The sequence below is a fragment of the Bombus fervidus genome, chromosome 15, assembly GCF_041682495.2.
Source record: "Bombus fervidus isolate BK054 chromosome 15, iyBomFerv1, whole genome shotgun sequence".
Classification (NCBI taxonomy): Eukaryota; Metazoa; Arthropoda; class Insecta; order Hymenoptera; family Apidae; genus Bombus; species Bombus fervidus.
Window position 1 is genome coordinate 6,758,469 of NC_091531.1, and position 25,444 is coordinate 6,783,912.

The 25,444-nt window shown below is 33.5% G+C and overlaps 7 protein-coding genes and 1 non-coding gene across 17 annotated transcripts; 5 read left to right on the forward strand and 3 right to left on the reverse strand.

Annotated features, from left to right (window-relative positions):
* The first annotated feature begins 651 nt into the window (after window positions 1–651).
* Window positions 652–4,013, forward strand: LOC139995138 (polyadenylate-binding protein-interacting protein 1). The gene is made up of 8 exons (XM_072018331.1): window positions 652–1,147; window positions 1,249–1,373; window positions 1,456–1,701; window positions 1,785–1,979; window positions 2,046–2,155; window positions 2,220–2,448; window positions 2,544–2,872; window positions 3,419–4,013. The coding sequence occupies exons 1-8, from the start codon at window positions 997–999 to the stop codon at window positions 3,540–3,542; spliced, it is 1,509 nt and encodes a 502-aa protein (XP_071874432.1). The 5' UTR covers window positions 652–996; the 3' UTR covers window positions 3,543–4,013.
* Window positions 4,014–4,764: 751 nt separating this feature from the next.
* Window positions 4,765–7,293, forward strand: LOC139995139 (uncharacterized). The gene is made up of 7 exons (XM_072018332.1): window positions 4,765–4,964; window positions 5,044–5,153; window positions 5,214–5,339; window positions 5,414–5,587; window positions 5,896–6,149; window positions 6,332–6,554; window positions 6,766–7,293. The coding sequence occupies exons 2-7, from the start codon at window positions 5,057–5,059 to the stop codon at window positions 7,134–7,136; spliced, it is 1,245 nt and encodes a 414-aa protein (XP_071874433.1). The 5' UTR covers window positions 4,765–4,964; window positions 5,044–5,056; the 3' UTR covers window positions 7,137–7,293.
* Window positions 7,294–7,770: 477 nt separating this feature from the next.
* Pink1 (PTEN-induced putative kinase 1) lies at window positions 7,771–12,263 on the forward strand. The gene is made up of 7 exons (XM_072018330.1): window positions 7,771–8,108; window positions 9,094–9,374; window positions 9,452–9,984; window positions 10,111–10,233; window positions 10,332–10,746; window positions 11,043–11,141; window positions 11,213–12,263. The coding sequence occupies exons 1-7, from the start codon at window positions 7,973–7,975 to the stop codon at window positions 11,465–11,467; spliced, it is 1,842 nt and encodes a 613-aa protein (XP_071874431.1). The 5' UTR covers window positions 7,771–7,972; the 3' UTR covers window positions 11,468–12,263.
* LOC139995018 (tubulin polymerization-promoting protein homolog) lies at window positions 12,264–12,701 on the reverse strand. The gene is made up of 2 exons (XM_072018116.1): window positions 12,632–12,701; window positions 12,264–12,538 (listed from the first exon to the last, which is right to left on the reverse strand). The coding sequence occupies exons 1-2, from the start codon at window positions 12,699–12,701 to the stop codon at window positions 12,264–12,266; spliced, it is 345 nt and encodes a 114-aa protein (XP_071874217.1).
* LOC139995136 (uncharacterized) lies at window positions 12,414–15,536 on the forward strand. 2 transcript variants are annotated; one of them, XM_072018328.1, is made up of 10 exons: window positions 12,414–13,073; window positions 13,151–13,283; window positions 13,356–13,490; window positions 13,582–13,815; window positions 13,876–14,105; window positions 14,175–14,340; window positions 14,397–14,639; window positions 14,699–14,780; window positions 14,845–15,093; window positions 15,174–15,536. In XM_072018328.1, the coding sequence occupies exons 1-10, from the start codon at window positions 12,877–12,879 to the stop codon at window positions 15,380–15,382; spliced, it is 1,878 nt and encodes a 625-aa protein (XP_071874429.1). In that variant the 5' UTR covers window positions 12,414–12,876; the 3' UTR covers window positions 15,383–15,536. The 2 variants fall into 2 exon arrangements, with proteins under 2 accessions (XP_071874429.1, XP_071874430.1); XM_072018329.1 differs by having other exon boundaries at window positions 13,876–14,074; window positions 14,165–14,340.
* On the reverse strand, window positions 15,425–17,398 carry LOC139995140 (uncharacterized). 2 transcript variants are annotated; one of them, XM_072018334.1, is made up of 3 exons: window positions 16,490–17,398; window positions 15,968–16,336; window positions 15,425–15,897 (listed from the first exon to the last, which is right to left on the reverse strand). In XM_072018334.1, exons 1-3 carry the CDS (start codon window positions 16,817–16,819, stop codon window positions 15,541–15,543), a joined length of 1,056 nt encoding a protein of 351 aa, XP_071874435.1. In that variant the 5' UTR covers window positions 16,820–17,398; the 3' UTR covers window positions 15,425–15,540. The 2 variants fall into 2 exon arrangements, with proteins under 2 accessions (XP_071874435.1, XP_071874434.1); XM_072018333.1 differs by having other exon boundaries at window positions 15,968–17,051.
* Window positions 17,399–17,676: 278 nt separating this feature from the next.
* Window positions 17,677–17,748, forward strand: Trnam-cau (transfer RNA methionine (anticodon CAU)). The gene has a single exon. It is a non-coding gene; the product is annotated as a tRNA-Met (tRNA).
* A 517-nt stretch (window positions 17,749–18,265) lies between these two features.
* LOC139994616 (uncharacterized) lies at window positions 18,266–24,951 on the reverse strand. Of its 8 annotated transcripts, none has more exons than XM_072017441.1 (5): window positions 24,387–24,951; window positions 23,614–24,035; window positions 22,246–22,573; window positions 21,267–21,869; window positions 18,266–20,832 (listed from the first exon to the last, which is right to left on the reverse strand). In XM_072017441.1, the coding sequence occupies exons 2-5, from the start codon at window positions 24,000–24,002 to the stop codon at window positions 19,300–19,302; spliced, it is 2,853 nt and encodes a 950-aa protein (XP_071873542.1). In that variant the 5' UTR covers window positions 24,003–24,035; window positions 24,387–24,951; the 3' UTR covers window positions 18,266–19,299. The 8 variants fall into 8 exon arrangements, with proteins under 8 accessions (XP_071873542.1, XP_071873541.1, XP_071873540.1 ...); XM_072017440.1 differs by having other exon boundaries at window positions 23,614–24,094; XM_072017439.1 differs by having other exon boundaries at window positions 23,614–24,097.
* Window positions 24,952–25,444: the final 493 nt, after the last annotated feature.

Below are 25,444 nucleotides of genomic sequence, written 5' to 3' on the forward strand. Positions count from 1 at the left end.
AATAACAAAAAATATATAAAATATCCGAAGTAGAGTATTTGTTGTAATATTCGGCGAATAAAACAAATCTCTTCTAAGGTTCTACTTCCTTTTTCATATTCATAAAAATTTAAATTTGCATAAAGTAGACTACGTACTTTTATACATTTACAGTAAATTTAAAATTGCCAGAAGCACAAAATGTATATGATATAAAAAAGTATGTAAAATATCCAAAGGATGGCACTCATTATACTCGATATTCATAATTTTATTTTATCAAATTGATTAATTAATTAACGACACTAAAAATAATTCCTTCTTTTTCCTATCAAATTCGAAGAATTATTTAGGGCGAATTTCGCTAATTTTTTGTGTGATTGTTACTCGTCAGACCTATTACACGATTTATTCTCTAAATATTGTTAGAAACTATTCTACACCAAGGGTGACCTATTACAGATAACGAATTTAAATATTTAATCAAAGACAAGTAAATAAAAACTGGTATATGGATAATTTCTTACTATTAAATCTTCTTAATTAATTAATGAGACTAAATATAACTCAAATTTTATTAAAGATAAGAAATTATATATAAAAGGAGTACAAAGATTTTTCTTTTTATTAAATTACACTTCTTTCTTTTTTTTTTTCATATTTTAATCCTCACGTTTGGTTAGTACATAGTTCCAATTTGAAGAGCGGATGGTGAGATATTAACCAACTTCTCGCGTTTACCATCGATCGTAGTCGATCACAAGGGGGATTTGCTGTGGACAAATTTGTGAGGCCGACTTTTGATGTTCTGTTTATGAGGCGGCACGCGTTTTATTGTGAATAACGGACCTAACGGACTTAGCGGAATTACTGAACTTATGTGGTAAAATACGTACGACCACCAAGTGTGCGTCTCGAATCTTACTACGGGTGACGGTTGCCCACCGGTGTCATCGTCGTCATTTAACATAACCTCAAAGTGACCACATAGTCAAGAAAACCTTAGCCGGGGAAAGCATGAATCCTTTGGGAGGTGATGGAAGTGGAGACGGGGACGTAGAACGACGTGGAACTGGACGTGGTCGTGGTAGGGGTCCGTGGACTTCCAGCCCACAGGATATCCCCATATTAAGGAGACCGCATCATGCTACATCTGGAATGCAAACAGGTTGCTATAATTTATGAGAAGACTTCTTCAAAGCTGCCGTGCTATTTATGCTGGATTTCTTTGTATTTTATTGCTTTACGGTTGTGGCTTTTTAACTGTAGGATCAGTAGAATCAAGAAGCATGGAACAGGGCAAATTGGATAAGTCTTTCGATGATATTATCCAGAACTCTACATTGTCCGTTCATGCAGCTGAATTTGTTCCAAAGTCATATCCTGTTAAGCAGGTAGTGTTTATTTTCTATTGGTTACATTGGTTATTTGATTAGATTAACTGTGAAAAATGTTTGTATTTGTTTGATGGTACAGCGTCATCAACAACAGATGTATATACATAAACATTCAGTTCAAGATAGGTTACAAATGGCACGTGAAATACCTCTCCAAGCACAAATGCAGCAAAATCCTGCATATAATTATGATGCTTCTCAACATTATCAGCAAGCAGAGCAAGTTCAACAGTTTAATAACCTTTTACAACAGCAACAGCAATCAAATATGCAAGACTATGGTCATTTTGATGATGGTTCAGGAGACTACAGAGACAAACATCAGGTTCATAATTTGAAAATATATTATGAAATTTAATAGAAGTTAAATAATTAATTTAATTTAATTTATTTATTGTTTGTTAATAGGACTCGAATATAGAAGATGATAATTATTTAATTGAATTTGCAAACATAACACAGAATTTAATGAGTGTTATACATTCGTTGATATTAAATCCAGGGCATTTCACTTCGATCGTGCCGCCGCTCATAAATAATCTTAGGCCTTATTTAAGAATTCCTAGTCAATTTCAAGAAATTATAAAGATGATAATTCAACAGGTATACCCTTGTTCTTTTTCCATTAATTGAAAAAAAAGTTGTATTGATGCATGAAATTATTTCTAGTCTATAAATGAGGGTAATTTCCGGTACAGTGGTGCTCGACTTTGCGCTTCTTTGGACAATAGTTTGACTCCCATAGAACAGACGTCTTTCAGATGGACTTTGTATACTTTGTGAGTTATTAAATGCTAATGAAGTATTTAAATCTTCGATTTAATAAGTGCAAGTTGGTAACAGGTGTAAAAGTGAAACAGACAGTCAAGCTTCTAACTGGCAGCAAAAGGAGAATCACACAGAGGAAGAACAGAAGAAGTGTCATGGGTTGATATTACTTCTAGCTGAATTGGTTACTCAAATGGATCACGCTTCTGCGTTTACTTTAGGAAACTTATTAATTCAGTTTATTATTATTATATTAAAAAAGCCCGCGCCGAATTCTGTCAAGAACATCTGTCAAGCTCTTAAGGTATATAACATGTGAAATGTTTCCTACGTTAAGAAACCCAGGATCCAAGAATTTTCTTGAATTCATTGTGTTAATTTTTCCAATATGGTTTACAGTTGGCTGGACAAACTTTAGAAAAGGATAAAGTTGAATGTCGACGCAAAGAAATGGAGAATATGATGCGAGCTCTAACGGAAATTGTAACGGAAGGTAGAGTGGATTCACACATAGGGCATATGGTACATAGTGTCCACGAATTGAGAAACGGAAACTGGGGTCAGAGTTCTGATAATTCCACGACAGTGGAATCAATAGAGCCATTAGATCCCAACCAGGCCATCGATGAACCAGTTTTATATGGTCCTGATGGCAAGCTATTAACCCCAGAGGAAAATAAATTCTTAGAAGAAGTTGCCGATAGCACAATGAACATCGAGGACCACATGTATGTACATATAATTAATCAAGTGTTATATACATATTTTCTTTAGCAGTATTGTGTAATTTTTTAGGTAAATTTACTGCATACAGTTCTCTGGTTAGGTCGCTAATCTTTTTATATATTCCATGGTGTATTTATTTACCGTGATGAATTAATTACAATCTAATGCTCTTAATTTAGTTATGTGACTTGTAGCTACCTATAATTCAAGTTTTGTTTCAATATGCACGCATAGATACAGATTCACAGTTACTTTATATATACAGTGAAAGACACAAGTATTCCTACATTTGGAATATAGAAATAAAAAGATCTATATTTTCTACGTAATTAAATATATTCAAACATATGCAATTGTATATTATAATAGACATTTATAAATAATTGAATTATATAATAAATTGTAAATTGTATAATAAATATACATAAATATTGGCATTATTGATAATATTTGAATATATTTAGTACTATAGAAAATATTGTTCATTTTATTTCTACATTCCGACTGTATGAATACTTTTGTCCCTTACCGTATGAATACTTTTACAGCATATCGGAACAGGAATATGAAGGTGAAGAACCATGGATGTCGGACGACGATGAAATAGATGCAGCATACGAAGAATTTTTAAAGAATATTCCGAAGCAGATTAAAAACCAGACAAAAAAGTAATCGGGAACACACATCTATGGTTACCTACTATAAGTCATTATTGTGTAATTTCGTCTCATAGTTGGAAACTGTGAGGGTGGTTTCCTAAATTTCGTTCGAAAATTTTTATAATGTAAAACGAAACGCAGACTAAATCAAATGGTATGCTGGAAGTTTTTTTTGCATTTGTACAATAGATCATCGGATAGATTAGTCTCGAGTTTTTATTTACGAATATACTCTAGGAAACCATATCGTTTCAATTACAATTTTTCGCGCAGACATCTATAATAAATTGTTTTTCTTTTTTTAAACTCATGTATCACATTTATAATCTTGCACACAGTTTCTTAAATTTAGCAATTAATGTCGCAAAAGTTTGTTCCTAGGATGAAAGACGATATAATCTATTTGTCTATGATATACAAGTTTATTATTAAGTTATTTAAATTACTGTAATAAATCAGCCAAACAAATAAGGTAAAATATTAATCATTGTCTTCATAATTTTGAGAATCTATTACGATCATTATTAAGAGAATTTTAGTATCTAACTAATTTTCTTGCAGGTATCATAATTGGGCAGATATGTTTATAGTCTTTCCTTGTTTGCATAATATAGTTTTATTAGTTACGAGTGATTTTTAATTCGACGACTTTTGAGAGTTCGATTTCTTTATCTGTTTTTTGAAAACGATTGCGCATATAACGACCTTTGCGTCGATGATCGTAATGTGCACGTGGAACCATCGACACTGGCAGGTCCATTTTTGGCGCGAAAGGATGATTGTCCATCGAACAGTAGACTTGCAGTACGATTACTCACGCTCTCTGTATTTAATCTGTAACACGGTGCTTTTTTCGAATATATTTATCCCGTCATCGGGTCTACATTCCGACCAGTGAAAGTCGATCTATTAAAAAAAGAATAGTTGATTTATTATGTAATTAAAGCATCGAACTCTACCGGGATTTGTTAGGATGTTATTTATTAATTTATACGATCGATATATTTATATTTGATTAGAAGAAAATTTTGTAACGAGATATATCATGTACCAATAAAAATAAAAAGGAAATATGTCATTTTTATTAGGATAAAGATGAAGTCATTGCTGACTTTTTCTTCCACCTCGTTAATTAGCAAAGTAAATAGCTCCCGATTATGTTGAATGAACTTGAAATAATCGTTTTCGGAGTATTTCTTTGCTTACTTGAAGAAAAAGATGATCTTCTGGAGTAATTTACATTGGAAGTGGTCCAGCGTAGGCGAGATCCATCGAAGGATCGTCAGGGGCACGCGTGGGCAAAATTCAAACTGGGATTGAAAGTTGTAGGAGGTGGGGTTTTCCTCGTATTCAGACTCACGCTCATCTCCACATTCGCTGAGAACCTGTTACTTTACCTGGTTCGATCTTCAAACACGGTTACTCTTCGTTCAAAGTAATATTTTTTTAACTATACCTATGAATTAAATGAATCCATCATAGTTTTGAAAATTTAATGAAAACGTCTTTTTCAGACTACTAAAAAAAATGGAATACTTGCAGACCGCAGTTTTACTTCTTTCGCTATTCACAATCACTAACGGTGCATATTATCATTCCAGGATATTGTCACCTGACAATATTGGTAAGTTAAGTCAAATAATTTATAGATTGTTTTTTGCTAAAGTATCTTAAAATTTTTTAGGCTGCGAAACGTATACTTGTGGAGTTAACGCAAGATGTACTGTTAGCGAAGGCAGACCAGTTTGTTCTTGTATGAATTTGCACATGGGAGACCCTCTTTCTCGCTGTACCAGGGTGGAATGTTTAAGTGAGTGTCTATATAAAAGATTTGAATGTTTAAGTATATCAAAAAAGATTTTTAATTATGTACTTAATTTGTAGTTAATGAGGATTGCATTGAAAGCAGAGTATGTACTAATAACAGATGTATAGATGCCTGTGATGGTCTGTGTGGCGTGAACGCGTTATGCAAAACCAAAAATCACATTCCAACGTGTTATTGTCCTTCGGGATACACGGGAGATCCTTTCACCTCTTGCCGTGTAGCTGACCCTCGTAAGTAATACTTTCGTATATGTTTCTATGCATATAAAACTATACTCCTACTATAAACATCACAAAAGTTATGAAACTAAGTTTAAAGATTTAAAAAGAAATTAATATTGATGGAAAACTTATATGTCTACAAGCAACTGTAGTGTAAAAAATATTTTTTTCGAGAATTTCGGTTAGTAATTATTTTGTAGAAGTTTTAAATTTTAGATTAATCCTACTTTTGCGTCACCCAGTATTTGGTATACATGAAACAGAATATCCTTGTCCCCAGACAAGAGTGAAGTTAAATATTAATGAAACTTTTTTAGAGGCTGCCTGCAAGCCGAGTCCTTGCGGAGCTAATACCAAATGCGAGGTAGTGAATGAGGTTCCTGTTTGCAGTTGCCTTCCGGGTTATAGAGGATCTCCTTTAACTGGTTGCCGCCATGAATGCGAAAGTGACAGTGAATGCCCGAATCATCTTGCCTGCTCGTCTAATTTCAGATGTGAAAATCCATGCCAATGCGGTGAGAATGCGGAATGTCACGTTACTAATCATCAAGCCATGTGTAGTTGTCCAACCGTGAGTATTGTTGTTCGAAAAATTTCAGATTATTTTCTATCCAATGATCAATGTATAACGAAAGTTAGAAAGATTTATATTTACAATTAGAATTTTTGCCATCTGTAACGCTACTTTTTTTGCAAAATTGTTCGTCTTCTTCGGCAACAATGAAAGTATACGATCAGAATATTAACTTGTAGAACTGGTTGGGAAATGCGTTCGTAGCCTGCCGTCCGGAATGTACCACGCACTTGGAGTGTTCAGGGAACAAACCAGCTTGTCTAAATCAGAGATGCGTGAACCCTTGTGACGGAGTATGTGGTGTGAACGCAGATTGCAATGTGCGAGGCATAACTCCAGTTTGTAGTTGCCCAAAACACATGACTGGCAATCCTTTTGTTAGCTGTAGATTATTCGAAGCACGTAAGTAAACTTAATCGTGTACAGAGTGTTCCAAAAAGTCAAGGTTAATATCTCAGACCTCCACTACCAAACTAAAAATATTTGAACTCACGGACTCTTCAAGGTTTACTTCAACTTTTTGAAACAAATTTATATGAATTGCAAATTTATTGAAGCAAGTTTAGCAAATGTATATGAATTGATACATGATTAAATTTATTAATATCCGTAGGAGATCTGTGCGAACCTAATCCTTGTGGAACCAATGCAATTTGTACTCCTGGCCATGACAACACTGGGAAGGAAAGACCAATATGCACGTGTCCCACGGGATATATAGGAAACGCTCTGACTAGTTGTCAACGTGGAGAATGCTTCACTGACAGCGAATGTCCGGATAATAAGGCGTGCATTGACTACTCTTGCCAAAATCCTTGCACTGGGAAAGAGTGTGGACCGTCAGCTACTTGCACACCCAGGCGCCATATCGCGGTGTGTACTTGCCCGGATGGGACTCGTGGAGATGCTCTTTTCACTTGCAATCCAATTGATAGTAGAGCGGTATACAATTATGGCAGGGCTTATAGATATCATTACCACTGAAAATCAAAATTAATCGTAATTAATTTCACGGATATTTCCTGTATAGTGTTATTACAGGGTTAATTTTGAAGAGAGTATATATTCATTAACGTCATTAATTAGTTATACTAAAAATGTACATAATTGACTATATGAAATAAACATAATCAAGGCAGTTTATCAAGTTCACCGTTATTCAATCGCAATTTATTTTTCCTATTGGCGGAAATACAATTGTATTATTGACTTAGAGAAAATTAAAGTGTGAATAATTCTAAATTGAACTTGTATCATGCACATAGTGAACATATTTAATGCGTTCCTTCTGCACGTTATCAGATCTAAAATCAGATAACTATATAAATCGCATAACGTTCTTCAAATACAGTTTATCTTAAAAATAAACGCATCGATTACTATTAGACGACAAATATTTTTCCAAATATTTAAGTGTATGTAAAAATTCTATATTTACTAGATAAATATACAGATTATTGCTAGACTGCAAATATTTCTGCATTTACATATAAAAATTACAAATATATTAAATTCCTTCTCAACATTTATCTTTTATTTTTATTTTAATTTATTCTCTTTCTCATGACATATGGCTGGTCACGATTCCGTAATTACGTGTTCCGTGATACTCCGATAGAGTTCGACAGCGCAGTGCGAAAGCGATAGCGGAAGGGGAAAGGGGTGATTTTACTAAAATTGTTCAATTCTTGTCTACGCAGTTAATCGAGAATCTTTAAAAAACGATCAAATTAATAACAACGAGTCTGCCTTCGGTGGTGAAGGTTTATTTTTCTTGGGGGCTAGCCCACTGGGCTCTCTCGGCCCAAAAGCGTGGAGAGATGTCGATTCGGACAGCAGTCCATCGTTTCGTACAAAATGGTCGGGCTCTACTGCATTCATTCAGAAATAACGAGTGCTTCTACTCTAATTTCCATCAAAGGAACTATCACGACAAGATACACGTTGTTCAAGTAGGTGAGTTCCTTCGAGAAATTTGTTCCTGCAGGATGGTCGACTGTTGTCAAAAGACCTTGACACAGTTAGTAACCAAAACAGAAACTGTTGATTAATTCAACATATTTTTTTGACAGTTCAGGTATCTTTGTATATGTACATTGTATTTCATATTAGAAGTTATGTTAATTCCGTTTCAGTATATTTCCAGTTTTAAGGTTATTTAACCGTCATATACATATATTGGTTTGACGGATAAGTCTTAAATGCTTTCTAGTATGAGCTATAAACTGTATTTTAATATTTTGCAATAATATAATTAAACCAAATATGTACTATTCTGTTCAATAATCTTCTGCCATCTTTTGGGTAATGGTATTGTTCCATCTATATAGAATTAATGTTGCTTCTGAGCATACACATGACCTCAGGAAGGTTTAAAACTTATCCACATACCAGAGCCACTACTTACCACATCTAAATTTTTCTGTGTAAATAAATAAATGGATAATTTAGAAGTCAATCAGTGTAAGTCAGATTTTCATTTATATCCTGTCGTTGTAGAAACTTTCAATCCATAGTTTAATTTAATCATCATAATACATTTTCTAATTTAGTTATTATAACTGTTAATTAAGAGTTTTGGTGCTATAAAGACAGTTACAAGGCTTAAATTATTTTTTATGGAAGATTGACTTACAATGATTGGCTGTTGAATTCCCCAAATAATTATTTATTTTCTATGATTGTTTCTATTGTATAGAAAATTTTTATATTGATTAACTATGGATTAACTTAGATAAATTCGATAGGAAGATATGAATTAGATTTGTATCCTAAAAAAGAACATGAATTAGAAAAAGAAAATTTTGGCAAATTGTATTATAGTCCAAAAGAACAGTGTGTCATTGTAGGATTAGATTATATAGATGAAATAGATGAAATATCAAAATTTTGGAATGTATATAGAAAAGTTAAAGCTTTACTTTTGTCAATTTTAAAATAGGCAAGTCCCAGGGCTGGTTGCCCCAGGGTAATAGCAATGTGTCCAGCACAGGAAAACATCTTGGTTACTTGGGGGCCCATGCTCGACGAATCTTTGTAGATAACATCTTGAAGCGAGTCACTAATAGTTTAGCTGCTGACTTGCGTAGAAGAGCTGCTAGTAGATTGGTCTTTGGTGGAGACTCAGCTCCTTTTTTTGCTTTGGTTGGTGTATCATTGGCATCTGGCACTGGAATATTAACAAAAGAAGATGAATTGGAAGGAGTCTGTTGGGAAATTCGGGTAAATAACAGTTTATTTTTATGTTCATTTGATGAAGGAAGCATAAGAAAAACTTTACATATTAAAAATATTTACAGGAATCTGTATCAAAATTGCAATGGAACACACCACAAAATGACAAAAATTACAAAACAATCAAAAACGAAGAGAAAGTTGTTAGTTTAAAAGATTTTATAATTGGCCCCGCAATCGCGAAAGGATGCTCTGCGGTTGTTTACTCGGCAAGATTTAACGATTCTCCAAGTACTGAAAACCAGATAAACATCGATGATAAAACAAAAGATATAACTTCATTTCCATTGGCGTTAAAAATGATGTTCAATTATGATACCGAATCGAATGCGTTGTCTATTCTGAGGTCCATGTATCGGGAAACCGTACCAGCCAGAAAATATTTACAAAACGAGGAATTAGCTGACTGGGAAATGAAAATGGTCGAGAGGAAAACCAAGCTCCCTCCGCATCCAAATGTCGTAGCGATGTATTATGTTTTTACTGATAGAGTACCAGTGTTACCTGGTTCTTGGAGAATGTATCCGGATGCATTACCCGCACGCATCAACCCTCAGGGATCTGGAAGAAACATGAGCCTATTTTTGCTAATGAAAAGGTTTCTGATATCCCAAGAAATAACTTTTCGATTCTCTCTCACATAATTCTCAAAATTAAAATGTTACATAATTTTCATAGAATTAGAATCTCAGATAATTCAACTGTTCCTTTTTTTCAATTACAGATATGACACTACGTTGAAACAATATTTGAGCAATCACAACTTGAATATGAGGGAATCAATACTACTGCTGGCTCAATTACTGGAGGGTGTAACTCATTTGAATGTACATGGCATTGCACACCGGTAAACTAATATTGTTTGTTCGATCAGAATGTTGTTCTATTATGTTTTAGGTCATGTATCATGTTTCATATATACCATTTTTGTTCTTAAAAATGCAGTGACCTGAAGAGTGATAATATTCTGTTAGACTTGTCAGAAGAAGCAGAGAATTGTCCATCTTTGGTAATCACAGACTTTGGATGTTGCCTGGCGGATAAACGTCATGGATTGTACCTGCCTTACAACACTCATGATATCGACAAAGGCGGGAATGCAGCTCTAATGGCGCCAGAAGTAATTACAGCAGAACCTGGTCCTTTTACCAGTATCAATTACACAAAAGCTGATCTTTGGACAGTTGGGACCATAGCATATGAAATATTTGGTATGAAAAATCCGTTCCATAGCGACAAGGAAGGGACTTCTCTTAAAAATCACAATTATAAAGAGACGGATCTGCAACCTCTGCCTAACCATATGCCAACTATTATTTCTGCACTCATTAAGAATTTATTGTCGAGGAGCTTGTATAAGGTATTTATAATTGAATATATTACATATGTATTTTAAAAGTGTGTCACTACTCGAAACTATTCAGTCCTGTGTTAAATAAATATCAAAATCATGGAAGAAAGATTACAAAATAATGTTTACTCATTGTTTCTTAAAGTCCGCGTTTAGCTGAATAATGTTATACAGTTTAATATTTATATATAATATAATATTTTTGTAAGCTTCTATATATTTTCTCACTTTTCCTGAAAAATCTGTTTGAGTCGTGTTACTTTTGAAGTATATATACGATATTTTTAGCGATACTTGTATTTCAGAGACTCGACACGGAAACTGCAGCAACCATAGTACAATTGCACTTATGGGCACCGAGCACTTGGTTTAGAGGCGAATGGAAATTGCCATCAACTAATGAAGTATTATTTTTACATTCCTAAATTAATTTTTAAATTTATATAAACACTATTACATTTTATATTTTTTATAGATTATGCAATGGCTTCTGTGCTTAACAACAAAAGTACTTTGCGAAGGGCGAAATTCCATGTTACAACTACCAGAAGTACTGGAAAATGAGAATGTCCAGGAAGACAGAAAACAGAATTCTTATAATAGATCACTTTCCACAAAATCTTGTGGAAGACGTACCATGCCGGAATATCAATTAATCGCTAGTTTCCTTGGTAGAGTAACGCTTGCCAACATTAGAACTGCTTTAAAATGGATACAGCAGAATGTATAATATACTTTTCCGCGAAGAGAATGAAAAATAACAAGAAAGAAGTATTTTAACGCCTGCATATCGAAGGACATAACTGTTCTATGTTATTTATCGGTTGAAATGAGAATCATTGAAATAATTTTATATATTTGATTTTATCATATATTATTGTTAAACGTTCCTCAGTTGTTTTTTCTTATATTAATTTATTTTTGATACTGTAAGAGGCACGAAAGAGTCATGTTCGTAATTGTATAGATTACTTCGCTGTAAAAAAGACCATCGGATGTTATCGAAAAGATATGGTGATTCTTATTATATGGTGATCTTATGGTGATTCACGTGCCTTGTAATTAAACAATATTAGAAAGTATTGTAAAACTTATTTATTTTTGGCAATTTTATTGCATTCATCTTATTTGTCAGAAATAAATAAATCGATAAAATAATTTATTGTTTAACGTGCATACAGGGCAATCTTTCAACTCAAAAGTAGTGTGCTCTGTGTTCTAAATAATTCTTTGAACGTTCACTGTGGGATACGATGATTGTACTGACATATGATAATTTTCAAATGGGTTTCATATATCAAACAAAACATTGCTTTTTGAGTTCGAAAGTCTCATGCAAAATGAAGCAACGAGAGAAATCAAATATCAAGTTAAAAATATTGTTTTTTATAAAAGATTTTCAACAAATCAATTCATTACAAGATAATAATCCAGACAGACTTAATTTTACAGATGATGTGTGCAAATTTCAATACTGTAAACAATTGTTAAAGAATAAAGCTCGTATTTAGTATTTGTAGACGTAATTAAGTAGCTTTTTTGGGCTTCCCGCATATCTGCATTTTATATTTCATTTCTTCAAAGTTTAAGTTTTTAGATTCCGCCAAGTCTTTTAAATATGATAAGTATTCTTCGAAGGTCAGAGCCCTTTTACGAAATTTAAAAAAGGCAAGACCAGTGTCTGTATTCGTTAACGTAACCATATCGAGTATACGAGCAGAAATTAACCATTTGTCACTTTGTGATAATGGTAATAGGTCAACATTTTGCTCAAAAGAAATTTGGTCCATTTCACAATATGCTAATTATAAAATAAATATCCATATCGTAATTGTTATGTTTTATTTTGATATGGATACTGAGCTCAAAGAATATTGTATATTTTTATATTTACCCCTGAACATTTCATCTAGTGGAACAATTTCTAATTCATTCTTTTTCTTGAGAAAAAAATCATCTGTCATTTTTTACAAATTATAATGTGTTGATGACTTGTTGCAAAATTTTTTACAAATAGGAACACAATGAATGGCTTTACCTGAAGTATAAACATTTCAACTACCATCATTACTATATATATGTAAACGTAATTTTTAAGAAACTTTTCTCTGAAAAATTAAGAGGTATTAGAATTAAATCATGAAATTCAATAAATATCAGTGTCCACTTTCGTGCACAGATTATGGAAAAGTTAATGTATTTAATGTATTGGAGAATATAAAACCTCCTTATTTTCATCAAATCTCATTATGTGTCTTCAAATGCTTCTGCAAAACAATTTGCAGTACAGAGAAAATACTTGATATGCGTGGATCTCTTGTATATGAGAAACTTGGGTTAGTAAAAATAGAAATTATCATTTTAATTTTTCCTAATTATCTAATTAAATTTCATATTTTCTATACAATTGTAGGAGACATCTTCAAGACATAGATATTCCGGTTTTATTAATTTTTTTAAAGGAAAATCAAGATATCATTCATCTTAATTTGGCCAGCAATAATATCTCAGATACTGGTTTCATAAATTTGCTTGATCATCTTCTTGTAAGGTTAAATATCTTTTAAAAAAAGAATTATTAGTAATATATGTATTCTGAACACAATTCTTACTACCAGTTATATAAAAATATTCAAGAACTGGATGTTCAAAATAATAATATCGCCAACTATGGAATTGATTACATGCTTGAATGTGCAAAGAAATTAGAACTTAGAAATCTTAATTTGAGAGCAAATAAATTTATTGACCAGGTAAAAGATATTTTTTATGTAAATAAATAAATATATGAATATTTTACGATTCTAATTTATTAATCAAAATTCAATTAATTTATTCTTACAGAATACAAAAAATGTAGCACTCTTTTTATTAGAAAATAAACATATGTGCAGTTTAAATATTGCAGATGTAAATCAGACAGCTTCTGATTTAATATATTTCATGATGGTTTTGAGCTCGGACCAAGAAGTCTCTAATGAAACTTTAAAAAGTTTAGACATCAGTCGACCAAATCCGGGGTGCATGTATTATTTTGATTCTGCTCATTTTGCAGATGTCATTGGTCATATGCTTAAAGTAATTTGATATTTCTAGTTTTCTTAAATTTTCTTATTTTAATCAATATTTTGTTTACAGTATAATACTACCCTGAGAGCATTACATTTACAAAAATACAACTTTAGTTGCCATAATATTGAAATCATGATGTCCAATGCAAAATATAATGATTCATTGCATTTGTTGGATTTAGGCTGTAACAATATCGGTGATCATGGTATTGATCATATCTCTGCATGGTTGACAAAGAGACCAGTCTTAAAAACCCTAATTTTATGTAAGAATATCATAACTGATCATGGTGCAAGGTATTTATTTAACTACAGAAAAGTTTTTTTCCAAGAATAAGTATTTCTTTTAATTGTAGTTATCTTTAGGAGTTTGAGTTGTGCTATTCCTTTTTCAAAACTTCTGTTTCTCGATATTTCACATAATAAAATCACTGACGATGGAATTGTGAATATCTTATACACGCTGAAAAAAACTCCTTTGTTGAGACAGTTAAGGATATTTGGCAATTGCATTGGTCATCATGCTGCAAAGGTACTTGCAAAAATATGTAATGGACAGAACAATTTATATGTCATAATCATTTATAGATAGTTAAACGAATGTTGATATCTCAAGTGTTGGATCAGAAAAATATAGATGTCAGACCATATAAAGTGGATCTTTGGTGGCAATTTGCAAGATATGAAGAAGATTATTGCAAAAAAGACTATCATAATGTTCCCTATCATCTTTCCTCACAACCACCAAGGACTATTCCTCCAACAAGACGTTCTATTAGAAAATATTATAAATATACATATTCGATTGCAACTGAATTTAAATTGCAACATGTACGCTTTTCTGATAATTATTTTTTATGATAAATTTATTAAAAACTACTTTCTTTTAGTCGGCTGTAACCTTCACTTCTACAACACTAGGCACAGATCATGCAAGAGACTGTAAATGTTGTTATTGTTTCAAATGCGAGGGTAATCAAATAACTGTTATCTGTTTTCTCTAATGAGAAACGATTTGATTAAGAATTTTTTGTAGTTCCCTATTACGATAAACAATGTAGAGGAGCTGACCATCCAGATACTTGCACTTGTTGTAAGTGTAAAGGAAATGAAAGTAGTGACTGGTCTATAAATAAATCAGTTTTAAATAGGATTGTATCTCCTTTTGATCCTATGAAGAATATTGAACATATCTTAAAACGAGTAAATTCTATGACCAAGGAAGATATTATAAGGTGGTTCAATATTAATAATGATATCTTAGAAGAAAATTTTAAACTTATTGGTAATATGAAATAACAAATTTACATTATGTATATAACTAAGGTGGTATATAATTCATAATGATCTTTTGTTTGAAATTAGATCCAAATGGAAGAAAAAGCACAAAAAATGCTACTTTATGCAAGTGTTCATGGATGCAACTAAGCACATCAGTATTACAGAAATATTTGCAAAAATCCCCTTCAAAGGACTTAGTCATTATACCTAGAGATGACTTTATTTACTTAAACACTACATGCAAAAATGTTTGTACCAAAACTTCTTCATTAGTTTACTGTTCAAATGTTTAAATAAAAATAGATAATTGTCTACAAAGGTATAAGGACAAAAACTTTCCGATTTTAAAAGTCCATTTTATTAATTATATACCTTCATACATGCAGATTGAAGATTCGAAAGATATAAAAATAAAAAATACAATGAATTGGTTACATCTTGTATAAATGTTTTAAGTTTTAATTATTTGCTTTTCCTGCTTCTTTGTATCCTCCTTGCTACTTCTTGCATTGCGTCGACCGTCGATCAACATAGCTTTGCCTTCTTCCTGTTTGGTCTCTGTTTCCGTTTCTGGTGATAAATGACTGGAATCAGCTTCACGGGGTGTTTTATTGATCTGTAGCAGATCATGCATCTCAGAAGCAACTGGACTGCCAAGAAGATTGTGTTTCCTTGCTAGAGAAGCCTCTGGATGCATATGGTGCATTCCTCTAAAGGTTAGAGCTCCGTGAAGATGATTGTAACCATAAGGTGGAACATTCATGTTGATAACAGTTCTTGTTTTACCTTGTGGTGCTATTTTTACATCCTTTAATCAATTAACACATATTAATTATCATATTAAACAATCATTTCATTGTTTGCTATTTACTACTTACACTTCCATAAATATGAGGCATCATTGAAGATGATCTATGTTGAAACTTTGATGTATAGGGCATGATAGGCATTGGCATCATGTTCATAGCCATTGGTTCAATGTTCTGACAAGTACACTCAGTCAGTGGTCCATGGAGATGAGTGTAAGGAACTTGAACATAAGTGGCATGTTCAGGTTCAGAGATAAACATCAACTGTTCCTGATATGTAGGGACATAAGGCAACACAGTGTAAGTTTCCTGGGGTGCTGGTAAAGGTTGTGGATACTTCTCAATACGCATAGGTTTTGACTTCTCTGTGACAGTTTCAACTTCTGTTTCAGGTGATGGAGTTGGTTCTGGCTTTGGAACTGTCTGGGGGACTTCAGCCTGTTGGATAGGCTGGCTTGCAGAACACGGTTGAGAGGAAGGTTGAACAATTTGTACAGTGTGAATCGGTTGGATCATTGACTGAGGAAGGACTACTTGAGGTAGAGATTGGAAAGTTGGCTGAACCATTTGTTGAGGAACGACTATACTCGCCTGAGGTAAATTTTGAGGAGCAGATTGAATGAAGTTCAGAGCTTGGCATGGCTGAGGAACGGACTGAGCCTGCACCGTTAGTGGAATATTCTGAACAATATTATCGCTCAAAGCAACCTGCGGCGATGCTGGATCTATTTGAAGACAGAATGCAGATTTCTTCGTCCTACCCTTCTGTTCATTATTTTCTTCAATTTTCAGATCTTCCTTGGTGGTCTCTATCTTCGTATCTTCTGCCAGTGATTTCTTCTCAATGGCCTTGCGTGCTGGTCCGGCGTGGACTAAAGTAACACCCACTAAAGCGAACAAGAGGCACGTGTTGAACTTCATTGTTGTTTTCTTGATGATTTAGAAACTTCGATTGAGGCTCGTTCAATCGAATTTCATTTTTATAGGGATTCCATGTCGCGTGAATTCTATTTGAGGTCATCGCAACGAACGTATGATATTGTTGAGTGCTGACTGGGAATTTTTTTGCTATATGTTTCGTAAAAATTTGGACATGACCTTTTTCAAGGTACAGAAATAAATTGAGTATTAAATTTTCATTAATATATATATTCACATGTATATCTTATATAGTGGAATTAGATTTAAAATTAAGTTTTCTATTGATGCTCAAATGTGTATAAAATTTATAATAAATTAATTGGATTCACATAAAAATACCTTTAGCATATGAATACCTTTTAGCAGGTCTCCTTACCACATTTAAATAATATTAGTCAGCAAATGTCAATATGTTGTTTAAGTTAAATAAATACGATAACTCTAATTTATTGATCAGATTGTAAACGTAATTACACGCATTTCGTAATGAACCGCCTTTTTTTTTTAAAGCACTCGTTCCGCATAATTCATAAAAGCATAATTCGTAAAATTATTCGCAAGATTGCAAATTGTAGTGAATGTGGGTCAGTTAGCGTAAACGCAACTGCACTTTATTTTGCTGAATCTACACATGCTTTACTCGAAATTGTCCTAGTTAACAGAAATATCTTTTTTTTTTACATTCATTTGTTATTTTTTATAATTATTGTAATTCTGATAATTTTTTACTGTACAATAACAGAGAAAATTAAATTTTAAGCCCTCTATACTATTATTAAAGTATAATAAAAAAATATTTTTTTAAAATAAAGTTAATATGAAGATGGAATTGTAAAATGCGAAAGGAATATCTCAAGAGCAGAGTGGCGCAGTGGAAGCGTGCTGGGCCCATAACCCAGAGGTCCGTGGATCGAAACCACGCTCTGCTAAAAAGTTACAATGTAGAAATGGTAACTTTTTTTTTACATTTTATGTATTTTTTTAAACAAAAAACATTCCTCTAAACAGACAGATTATTCGGATTTTAGATTAGTTAAATACATTTATTTTATTTAAATATAAAGGATATAATAGCTCATGAGTCACTCTATGTAGGTAGTCTATTAAAATAATTGATAACACGTTTAAGGTGAAAATGGTACGTTATATTTTCGCCAGTTATGTATTTACTTATCTTTTTATTTTATAAAAAATATTGCTATTTGTAATAGAAAAAGAAAAAAATATATTCGCCCAACGTGGGGCTCGAACCCACGACCCTGAGATTAAGAGTCTCATGCTCTACCGACTGAGCTAGCCGGGCTTTAGAGTCAGTGTTGCAGCTTTCTACAGAAATTTTTTATAATTTTTAGTGTAATACATCAATATATTTTATAACATAACGCGTAATTTGTAATAGTTTGAAAGACTGTTTTTGTCTAATGGATGAAGAATAAAAGTTAGATTAGCTTACAATAAATTATTTATTTGTGCAATTGCAAATTACAACTATTCAAGCATTAATCAATTAATTCGTCGCTGGTTTAATCTTTCTTACATAGCTGCTTTCGTTCGTCTCCTCCTAAATTACTTAGAGTCGTAACATGATAAATATTTAACTGTAATACAGTTTTTCTTATTGGTTATTTATAAAAAAAATAAAATCTAATTTTTTAAAAGAATATATTCATATCCTAATAAAATACGATATGGCACGTAACGTTAATAAGTAACTAGTTAAAGTGCAAATTAAAAAACTATACGCAATTATAACTTGGAATATATTCCATATTCTCGATCCTCGATGGTCCCTCTTAGCAGCTATCATTACTAAATCCTTGTGTGTTATGTTTATTAAGCACTGCGTTACAGAATTTCGTAACACTCTTCCAGTGTAAGTATCTTTATTATTAAAAAAATTAAATTTTAACTTCGTTTCGGAATACGCAGAATTTGTAATTAGTTTTATAACATACGATGATTTTTGACAAGTAGAATCCAAATATATTGATTTTGGGGTACGGAAATGATTTTTTGAAGAGTTATGCGTATATAAAATTCATGTAAAGTTTAACTCGTCAAAAATTATCATACGTTGTAAATAGACTGCAGATATTCATGCAAATTTATATTTTTGTGAACATAATTAAAAAGTTCTAACTTAAATGGAGGTTCATTTTACCTATTAGAAATCATAAGAAATGCTCTATTCTGGATACTGCATACATTCTTGTATATTGTACGAATTCTATGCATTTTTACATCTTTAAATTTTGCACAAATACACGATTAGCAGTCTAGTTATAAACAGAAGTTGCAAACTCGGCGTGCCTTAAAATGAATTCACCGACGAAAGTAATACTATCACTAGAAAGGAAGTCTCTGTTAACACGTATAAACATTTAGTCTCTATCAATTATTCGAACAGGTGTGCAAAATGCGTTTTGCAATGAATGAACACATATCATTGTACCATAGTTAGGTATCGAATTTAACGTCACTTAATAGGCTAGTGTTATCAGCAATGATAGTATAAATAGAACGAACAAATTTTGACTAATGGAAGCTTTCGAACACTCTGATGGACAATCAAACGATCCATCCGTCTTATTTACCAATAAAAGGTTTCTCACCAACGTCTTACCCTCGCAGGAATTCTCGATTTTGATAAATCTAATCTTTCGAGCCTCTAAGAATTGCTCCAATTCGACTCTACACCTCCACTTCAGAGGATTTCCAGAAAATTCAACGATATAAACATTAGGCATATCGTTTAAGTCACTAGTAAATATGCATCTTAAGTCGTTACCCTCGAGATTTAAATATGTTAAATTATTTAAATATCGAAACGATCCAGATTCGATATACTTGATGGAATTACCGCGCAAATCTAATCTTCCCAAGTTCGGGAATGCAAACCAGGAAGATCCAACCATTTCCAGAGGATTGTCCTGTATCGTTAAATTCTGTAATTTATTCAAACCATTAAATGCGCCTTCCTCTATAGTGGTTAACTCAGAATTTCTAATAATAAGTTCTCGTAGATTTACAAATCTCCTGAGCGACTCTGCAGGTAGCCTAGGTAGGTGACCCTCATAAAATTCAATCGATGTTGCATTCGGACTTATTGACTGCAGCAACAACAGATTACCACCCGTACATCGATATCGAATCCTTGTTGTATCTTCCATGATAATGCAGGTTCCTTCCATAGTTTCGTTCCTAGCCGTGGGGCTAGTTGTCACTGAAATTGACGGGCTATGAGTAACTTCCGGTACCGGTGAAGCGTAACAATCTTCCTTCAAAAGGAGTGAACTCCTATTATACTGTATGCCTCGTGAGTCGAGAAATTCTGCCAATTTGGTCCCACACAGGCAACTCCAAGGGTTATTAGAAACATCCAGAGACGATAAATAGCGTAATTGATGGGCTATATACTCTATACCGATGCAGTTCATGGCGTTATCAGACACGTCCAAACTAATAAGGTACGGTAAATGATCGAACACATCGTTCGTAATTCTATATATATTGTTGTGAGATACGTCCAGATGTTTTAAGTTGTGAAGACCTTCGACCATATCCCAATTTATGGACTCCAGTTGGTTGCTTCGAAGGGACAAGTGTTCCAAGTTACGAAGATTTGAAAAGGCGCGCGGCTTGATAGTTTCGATACCACAGTCTCGAAGCTCTAACCTCGATAAGTAACCGTTAAAGCGCGCAAAAGTGTTCTCGGGAATCTTCTTGATGTTCGATAATATAATTCGAATCTCGCGAGCTGTTGAAGGTATCAGATTTAGTTCCTCGATTGATGTAATTGCTCGACAAGTGTAGACTGAATTTGTGCTGTTTTTCTCTGGATTACAAGTACCCGTATAAATAGTTGGTGAAGAGGAAACGATGTGAATTTCCGGTGGCGAAGGAGTTACAAAAGGCGGAGGAGGTGGCCGAATTACGGAAATGTTCGTTTGATTGAGGCTGTTTTCGAAAGAAGTCCATTGCACTTTTCCAGTAGAAGAAGTATTTTGAATGGTCTACACATAAAAGAAGATAATTATTTTTACTTGACTGAAATCGACCAGAGATCTTATAATTAGACTATGGGTATTTATGCACATTTATATTTTTGTGGATACAAGTAACGCGATAAAATTCTGTAGTACTTTGGTTATCAATAACGATTACATGTGATTAAATTTTAGTTGGTTACTGCTACCAGATATCAAAATAAGTAAAGGTAAATGAAATAAAATTCACTAAAAAAACATTAAAAAGTTGATACTTTTTATCAGGTTCATTTTTTGAAAAATCTTTTGAAGATATAGTGATTATTGTCTTACATTTAGACATAACAAAAATTAACTTTTTCTCAATGACCTTTTCGTAAAAATTTTAAATGAATATTGTCTTTGGTTTCTGAGATAAGCATTTTAAATCAAGCAGGTTGAAAAAATGATTAGCGTAATACCTGTTGCTCGTGCCAGCCAGTTCTGCCATCTGGAATTTCATTCTCACTCTGATAACACCGGCCCGCATTAATTTCGAATCCTACGTTTCTCTGGGTAAGGAAGTTTTGTAAATTCGTTCTGCAAGTACAAAGCCATGGATTTTTCATTGCGTCTAGCCTCTCTAACTTTTTCAATTCAGCCAATTCCTCAGTGGTTATGCATCGAAGCAAGTTATCTTGAATATCGAGATGTCGCAAAGAATCTCCAACGTGCCACAATGCGGTTCTTTCAATCTGCTCTATGCCATTTCGTTCCAAAATTAATTGTTGAAGACTGACGAGATCTCGAAACCAATTGACACTCAGAACCGGTAACCGATTACCAACTAAGGATAGTCGTTGCAGCTTATGCAAACCTGCAAAAGCTCCATCTTCTATCGTTGTGATGCCACAGTCGACCAAATCCAAGGTCCTCAAACTATTCCCAAATCTAAAGAACGCGTACCTTGGTAGCGTGTCTATCTTTAAACCAGATATCTCTATCCATGTAGTTTTATCTGGAAGTCTGTCCAGGGAAGTGAATACGTTCGTTTGAAATTCATTTCCACGAATGATCGTACGATCCTGTAATTAAGATCAAGATTACCAGGAAAATTAAGAAATGAAATTGCGTACAGTACATTGCATTTTTTGAGAAATTTTTGTATTATATTTATCATAATTAATTCTATTATAAAATTGCATGCAAATTATGTATTGTTCCTTTTCAGGAACATAAAATGATAAAGATGGACCATGGTTCTTCAAAATAACTTTATACGGACTAAAGACAATAAACAAAAATGTTATTTTTGACAAAATTATGATCCAGATACAAATGTGATTTTTATACAACAGACAGTCAACGACTATTTGTTACATATGAAATGGGCATACGATATTTGTATAGCAAAACATTTTGAAATTTTACTAACATTGTAATGGATTACCATGTACTTACCCTGTTAAAATCATGTAATTGTTGTGTAGTGAGAATAGAAGGAAGAACAGTGAAGCCAATGGGAGTCATGCATTGATATTTCCTACAGACGTTAATTTGCTTCAAACATTCGACTTCCTGGACGATAGAACGAGATCGAAAATATTCATCAAGTTTTCGTCGACATTCGCAGAGCCAGGGATTACCATCGATTCGTACGGTCCGGAGCATGAGTAGGTAAGACAGTTCTTCGATCGGTAAGCAGTTGAGATCGTTATCACGCAGACCAAGAACTTCCAATCTGGGTAGCATGCGGAATAGGTCGGGCTCTATGTGTACCAAATCGCATCTGTAAACAATCCCGACGTGTTTTGTAACGATTACGAGGTTTATTATCATTTTTACGTAACGACAGATTTACAATGAAGTCAACGAGAGCGCTGGCGTTTCGCAAAGAAGGAAATGCCGCGTTTCTACGTCTCTTCTTGCAAATAACCTCGGCCTACGATGCTTATTTTGGAAATCTTTTTAGATCGTGACATCATGTTTTCAATTATGTTCCCTGTTGACAACCAGATCATCATTCACTGGGCTGTTTTTATGTAACCGGTACCGTTTTTGTCCTAGCGGCGGCTTCAATTTTAATTCGCGTAATCAAAATAGATCCCGAGAATAGCATAGGTAATTTCAAACATTCTGTTTTAAATTCGACTTCATCTTCTTCAATGTAGAGAACATATACATACAATGGCTCGGAGAATTATTCGTACATTTGTTGACTCCTTTTATGAGCATATTACGTGTGTTATATGAAACACATTGAATATTCATTAGTACTGTAATGACATCCAATTATCATGGTTGTGTTGGTAAAACTTTTAACAATTCTGAAAATGTGTACAGTAGTTGCATGATATTTAATACAAGTATTGTACACTGTACTGTATTTCGCAAGGATTCTAAAAATATTTAAACATTTTAGACAAGCATCCACAATATTAATAATTAATCATAATATTCAGCGTGATTACCTTTAATTCTTATTATATGCTTCAGTTGCCTATTCGTATCGTATATTAATTTTTTGCTAAATATAAGTTTTCAACAAATATCTTGGCAACTTCTTCATATATTTTCGCATTGGATTCAAATTTTGCCAGTAAAATCATGACATTCTTATTTCACTGTAGTGGTAATAAAATCTCAAATGTTTTATATAACACACACAATACATAAATGAAAGATTTCTATGTTAAATGTACGAAAGCTTTCGTATGCCATTGTATGTTTTAAGATTTGAATAATTTCTGATTAGTTTATAAAATAATTCTAAATCGCTAGATTTAACGCTATTTTGCTTACAAGGTAACCATTAAAAATAAAAGTTACCTATCCAGGATAAGTCTCCGCAAGTTTGTCAAAGGGCGGAACCAGGCGCTCCTAGCTACGTGCATTTTGGTACCATGGAATATCAACCACTCTAGTCTATCTAAACCAGCAAAAGCACCCGGACTGATGAAATTGATGTGACAATTGTAGAAAGAAAGTCTCCGGAGGTTTTTGAACCGCCAGAATGCATTGTCGGTGATAAGACTGAACCTTGACACCGTAAACTCTATCCAATCTGCATCACTAGATATTTCATCAAGGTCGTCCAGGTCGCCGTGAGTGCAAACGTAAGCGATCGACCTTTCGTCATTTACAATCCGTGCTAGGCTGCATTTACATTCCACTTGGCCAATTAGGGCGACCAACGCCCAGAGTAAAATCAGATGCATCGCCTTTTTCCAATTCTAGATATACCGCGTCACCTGAACATATATTTTCCGCAGTAGAGTCTCAATGTCGTCCTCCAGAAATAGCACTGCAACTTCTAAGATTCGTATGTCAGGAAATAGGCTTTACAAAATAATCATTCTATTCTCAAAGAAGGTTCAATTTTTATTAAAGATAATAATATCCTGGATTAGCAATTTATTTCGATTTTCAAACATTTCTAGTTTAAAATTTTCAAATATTAAAATTATCAAGCTTCATAATATTACCGTTTTACTTCGACACGATGGTTATGTTTAAGACCAGGAAGTACAGTGTTACACTTTCCAGGGACAGAATGCAGACTTTTGCCCTGCACACCGGAAGCGCCACTTGCCACTACTCACCATGGTCACGTTCAAACGATCTGACCGCGCTCCTCCCGTCGCCACCGCCTCTACGTTTCACTTTCAATGGTCCACAAACACTACTGCGTTCCGTATTATCTTTCGAATTGTCCACCGATCCGAGCACTTTTCACGGATCAGCTTATCCCCTCCTCTTTCAACATTGGAAATTTCCAACATAACAAAGTATTACCATAACTGACAGAATGATTAACAATTTCATTTTTGTTAAAATCACTTCCATTAATCTTCATAGACTGATCGTTGACTGTTTTCCAGGTAGCATATAGAACCAAATATTGGCTATGAAATGAGATCAATCATCTTCAATTACAATTGAGACTTAGATTAAAACCACTAATTGTAAACTCGAAATTTTGCCAAGGAATAACTGTTCAATGTAATAACTATAATTAAAGTGATGATTATCAGCGGAACAGTTGAAAAGAGACCAAGTTGTTTATAAGCAGCTGTGCATCAAGAAAGCGTGACTGTCGAAAGAGATTGTCCAGTTGACGTATGGGTGGATCGAAACGAATCAACGCAACTGAGCTCGTGATCCTCGCGCTTCCTCGTTATATAAACTTCTAAGGCCAAGGTTGCCCTTGCCTCTCGCACCGGTTGTAGGAACATAAACCAATCCGAGATTTATCTTTAGCATACGCCGCTCTAGTTTGGTAGGAATACTCACGTTCACTATGATGGACTTGCCAGAATATGACGCATCCGTACCTGCAGCTGCAGCTGCTTCTTTGTGAGCATGGTTCTGTCGATCAAATTAGCAGCGAGGTCTAGGTCAGGTAATGTAGAACTTAACGGAAACATTAAGGCATCTTCAAGGCTACTATACTTTGTAGGTATATTATTAGTAGAGTAATTAATGTAATGTATAAATTACTACAGTCGACAATTAATCAATGATGAATTTTCCCATGTTCTTTGTTTTATAATTCTTTGCCTTTTCCTATTAAGTTTTCTATTCCAATTTTAAACTTTAAGTGTTAAACTTTAAACTTTAAACTAAACGTTTAAACAATTTCAGACTTTCAGAAAAGCCA

Coding starts and splice junctions, on each gene's coding strand:
- LOC139995138 (XM_072018331.1), top strand. CDS start 997: ATGAATCCTTTGGGAGGTGATGGAAGTGGAGACGGGGACGTAGAACGA. Junction 1,148..1,248: donor TACATCTGGAATGCAAACAG/GTTGCTATAATT, acceptor TTTTAACTGTAG/GATCAGTAGAATCAAGAAGC. Junction 2,873..3,418: donor ATGAACATCGAGGACCACAT/GTATGTACATAT, acceptor ATACTTTTACAG/CATATCGGAACAGGAATATG.
- LOC139995139 (XM_072018332.1), top strand. CDS start 5,057: ATGGAATACTTGCAGACCGCAGTTTTACTTCTTTCGCTATTCACAATC. Junction 5,154..5,213: donor ATTGTCACCTGACAATATTG/GTAAGTTAAGTC, acceptor AAAATTTTTTAG/GCTGCGAAACGTATACTTGT. Junction 6,150..6,331: donor CCATGTGTAGTTGTCCAACC/GTGAGTATTGTT, acceptor ATTAACTTGTAG/AACTGGTTGGGAAATGCGTT.
- Pink1 (XM_072018330.1), top strand. CDS start 7,973: ATGTCGATTCGGACAGCAGTCCATCGTTTCGTACAAAATGGTCGGGCT. Junction 9,375..9,451: donor GAGTCTGTTGGGAAATTCGG/GTAAATAACAGT, acceptor AAATATTTACAG/GAATCTGTATCAAAATTGCA. Junction 10,747..11,042: donor TGTCGAGGAGCTTGTATAAG/GTATTTATAATT, acceptor CTTGTATTTCAG/AGACTCGACACGGAAACTGC.
- LOC139995018 (XM_072018116.1), bottom strand. CDS start 12,701: ATGACAGATGATTTTTTTCTCAAGAAAAAGAATGAATTAGAAATTGTT. Junction 12,539..12,631: donor ACTAGATGAAATGTTCAGGG/GTAAATATAAAA, acceptor TTTTATAATTAG/CATATTGTGAAATGGACCAA.
- LOC139995136 (XM_072018328.1), top strand. CDS start 12,877: ATGAAATTCAATAAATATCAGTGTCCACTTTCGTGCACAGATTATGGA. Junction 13,074..13,150: donor CTTGTATATGAGAAACTTGG/GTTAGTAAAAAT, acceptor ATACAATTGTAG/GAGACATCTTCAAGACATAG. Junction 14,106..14,174: donor ATAACTGATCATGGTGCAAG/GTATTTATTTAA, acceptor AGTTATCTTTAG/GAGTTTGAGTTGTGCTATTC.
- LOC139995140 (XM_072018333.1), bottom strand. CDS start 16,819: ATGAAGTTCAACACGTGCCTCTTGTTCGCTTTAGTGGGTGTTACTTTA. Junction 15,898..15,967: donor TGCCTCATATTTATGGAAGT/GTAAGTAGTAAA, acceptor AATTGATTAAAG/GATGTAAAAATAGCACCACA.
- LOC139994616 (XM_072017441.1), bottom strand. CDS start 24,002: ATGCATCTGATTTTACTCTGGGCGTTGGTCGCCCTAATTGGCCAAGTG. Junction 22,574..23,613: donor CGGAGACTTATCCTGGATAG/GTAACTTTTATT, acceptor GATTGTTTACAG/ATGCGATTTGGTACACATAG. Junction 20,833..21,266: donor CTGGCTGGCACGAGCAACAG/GTATTACGCTAA, acceptor TTTTATGTGTAG/ACCATTCAAAATACTTCTTC.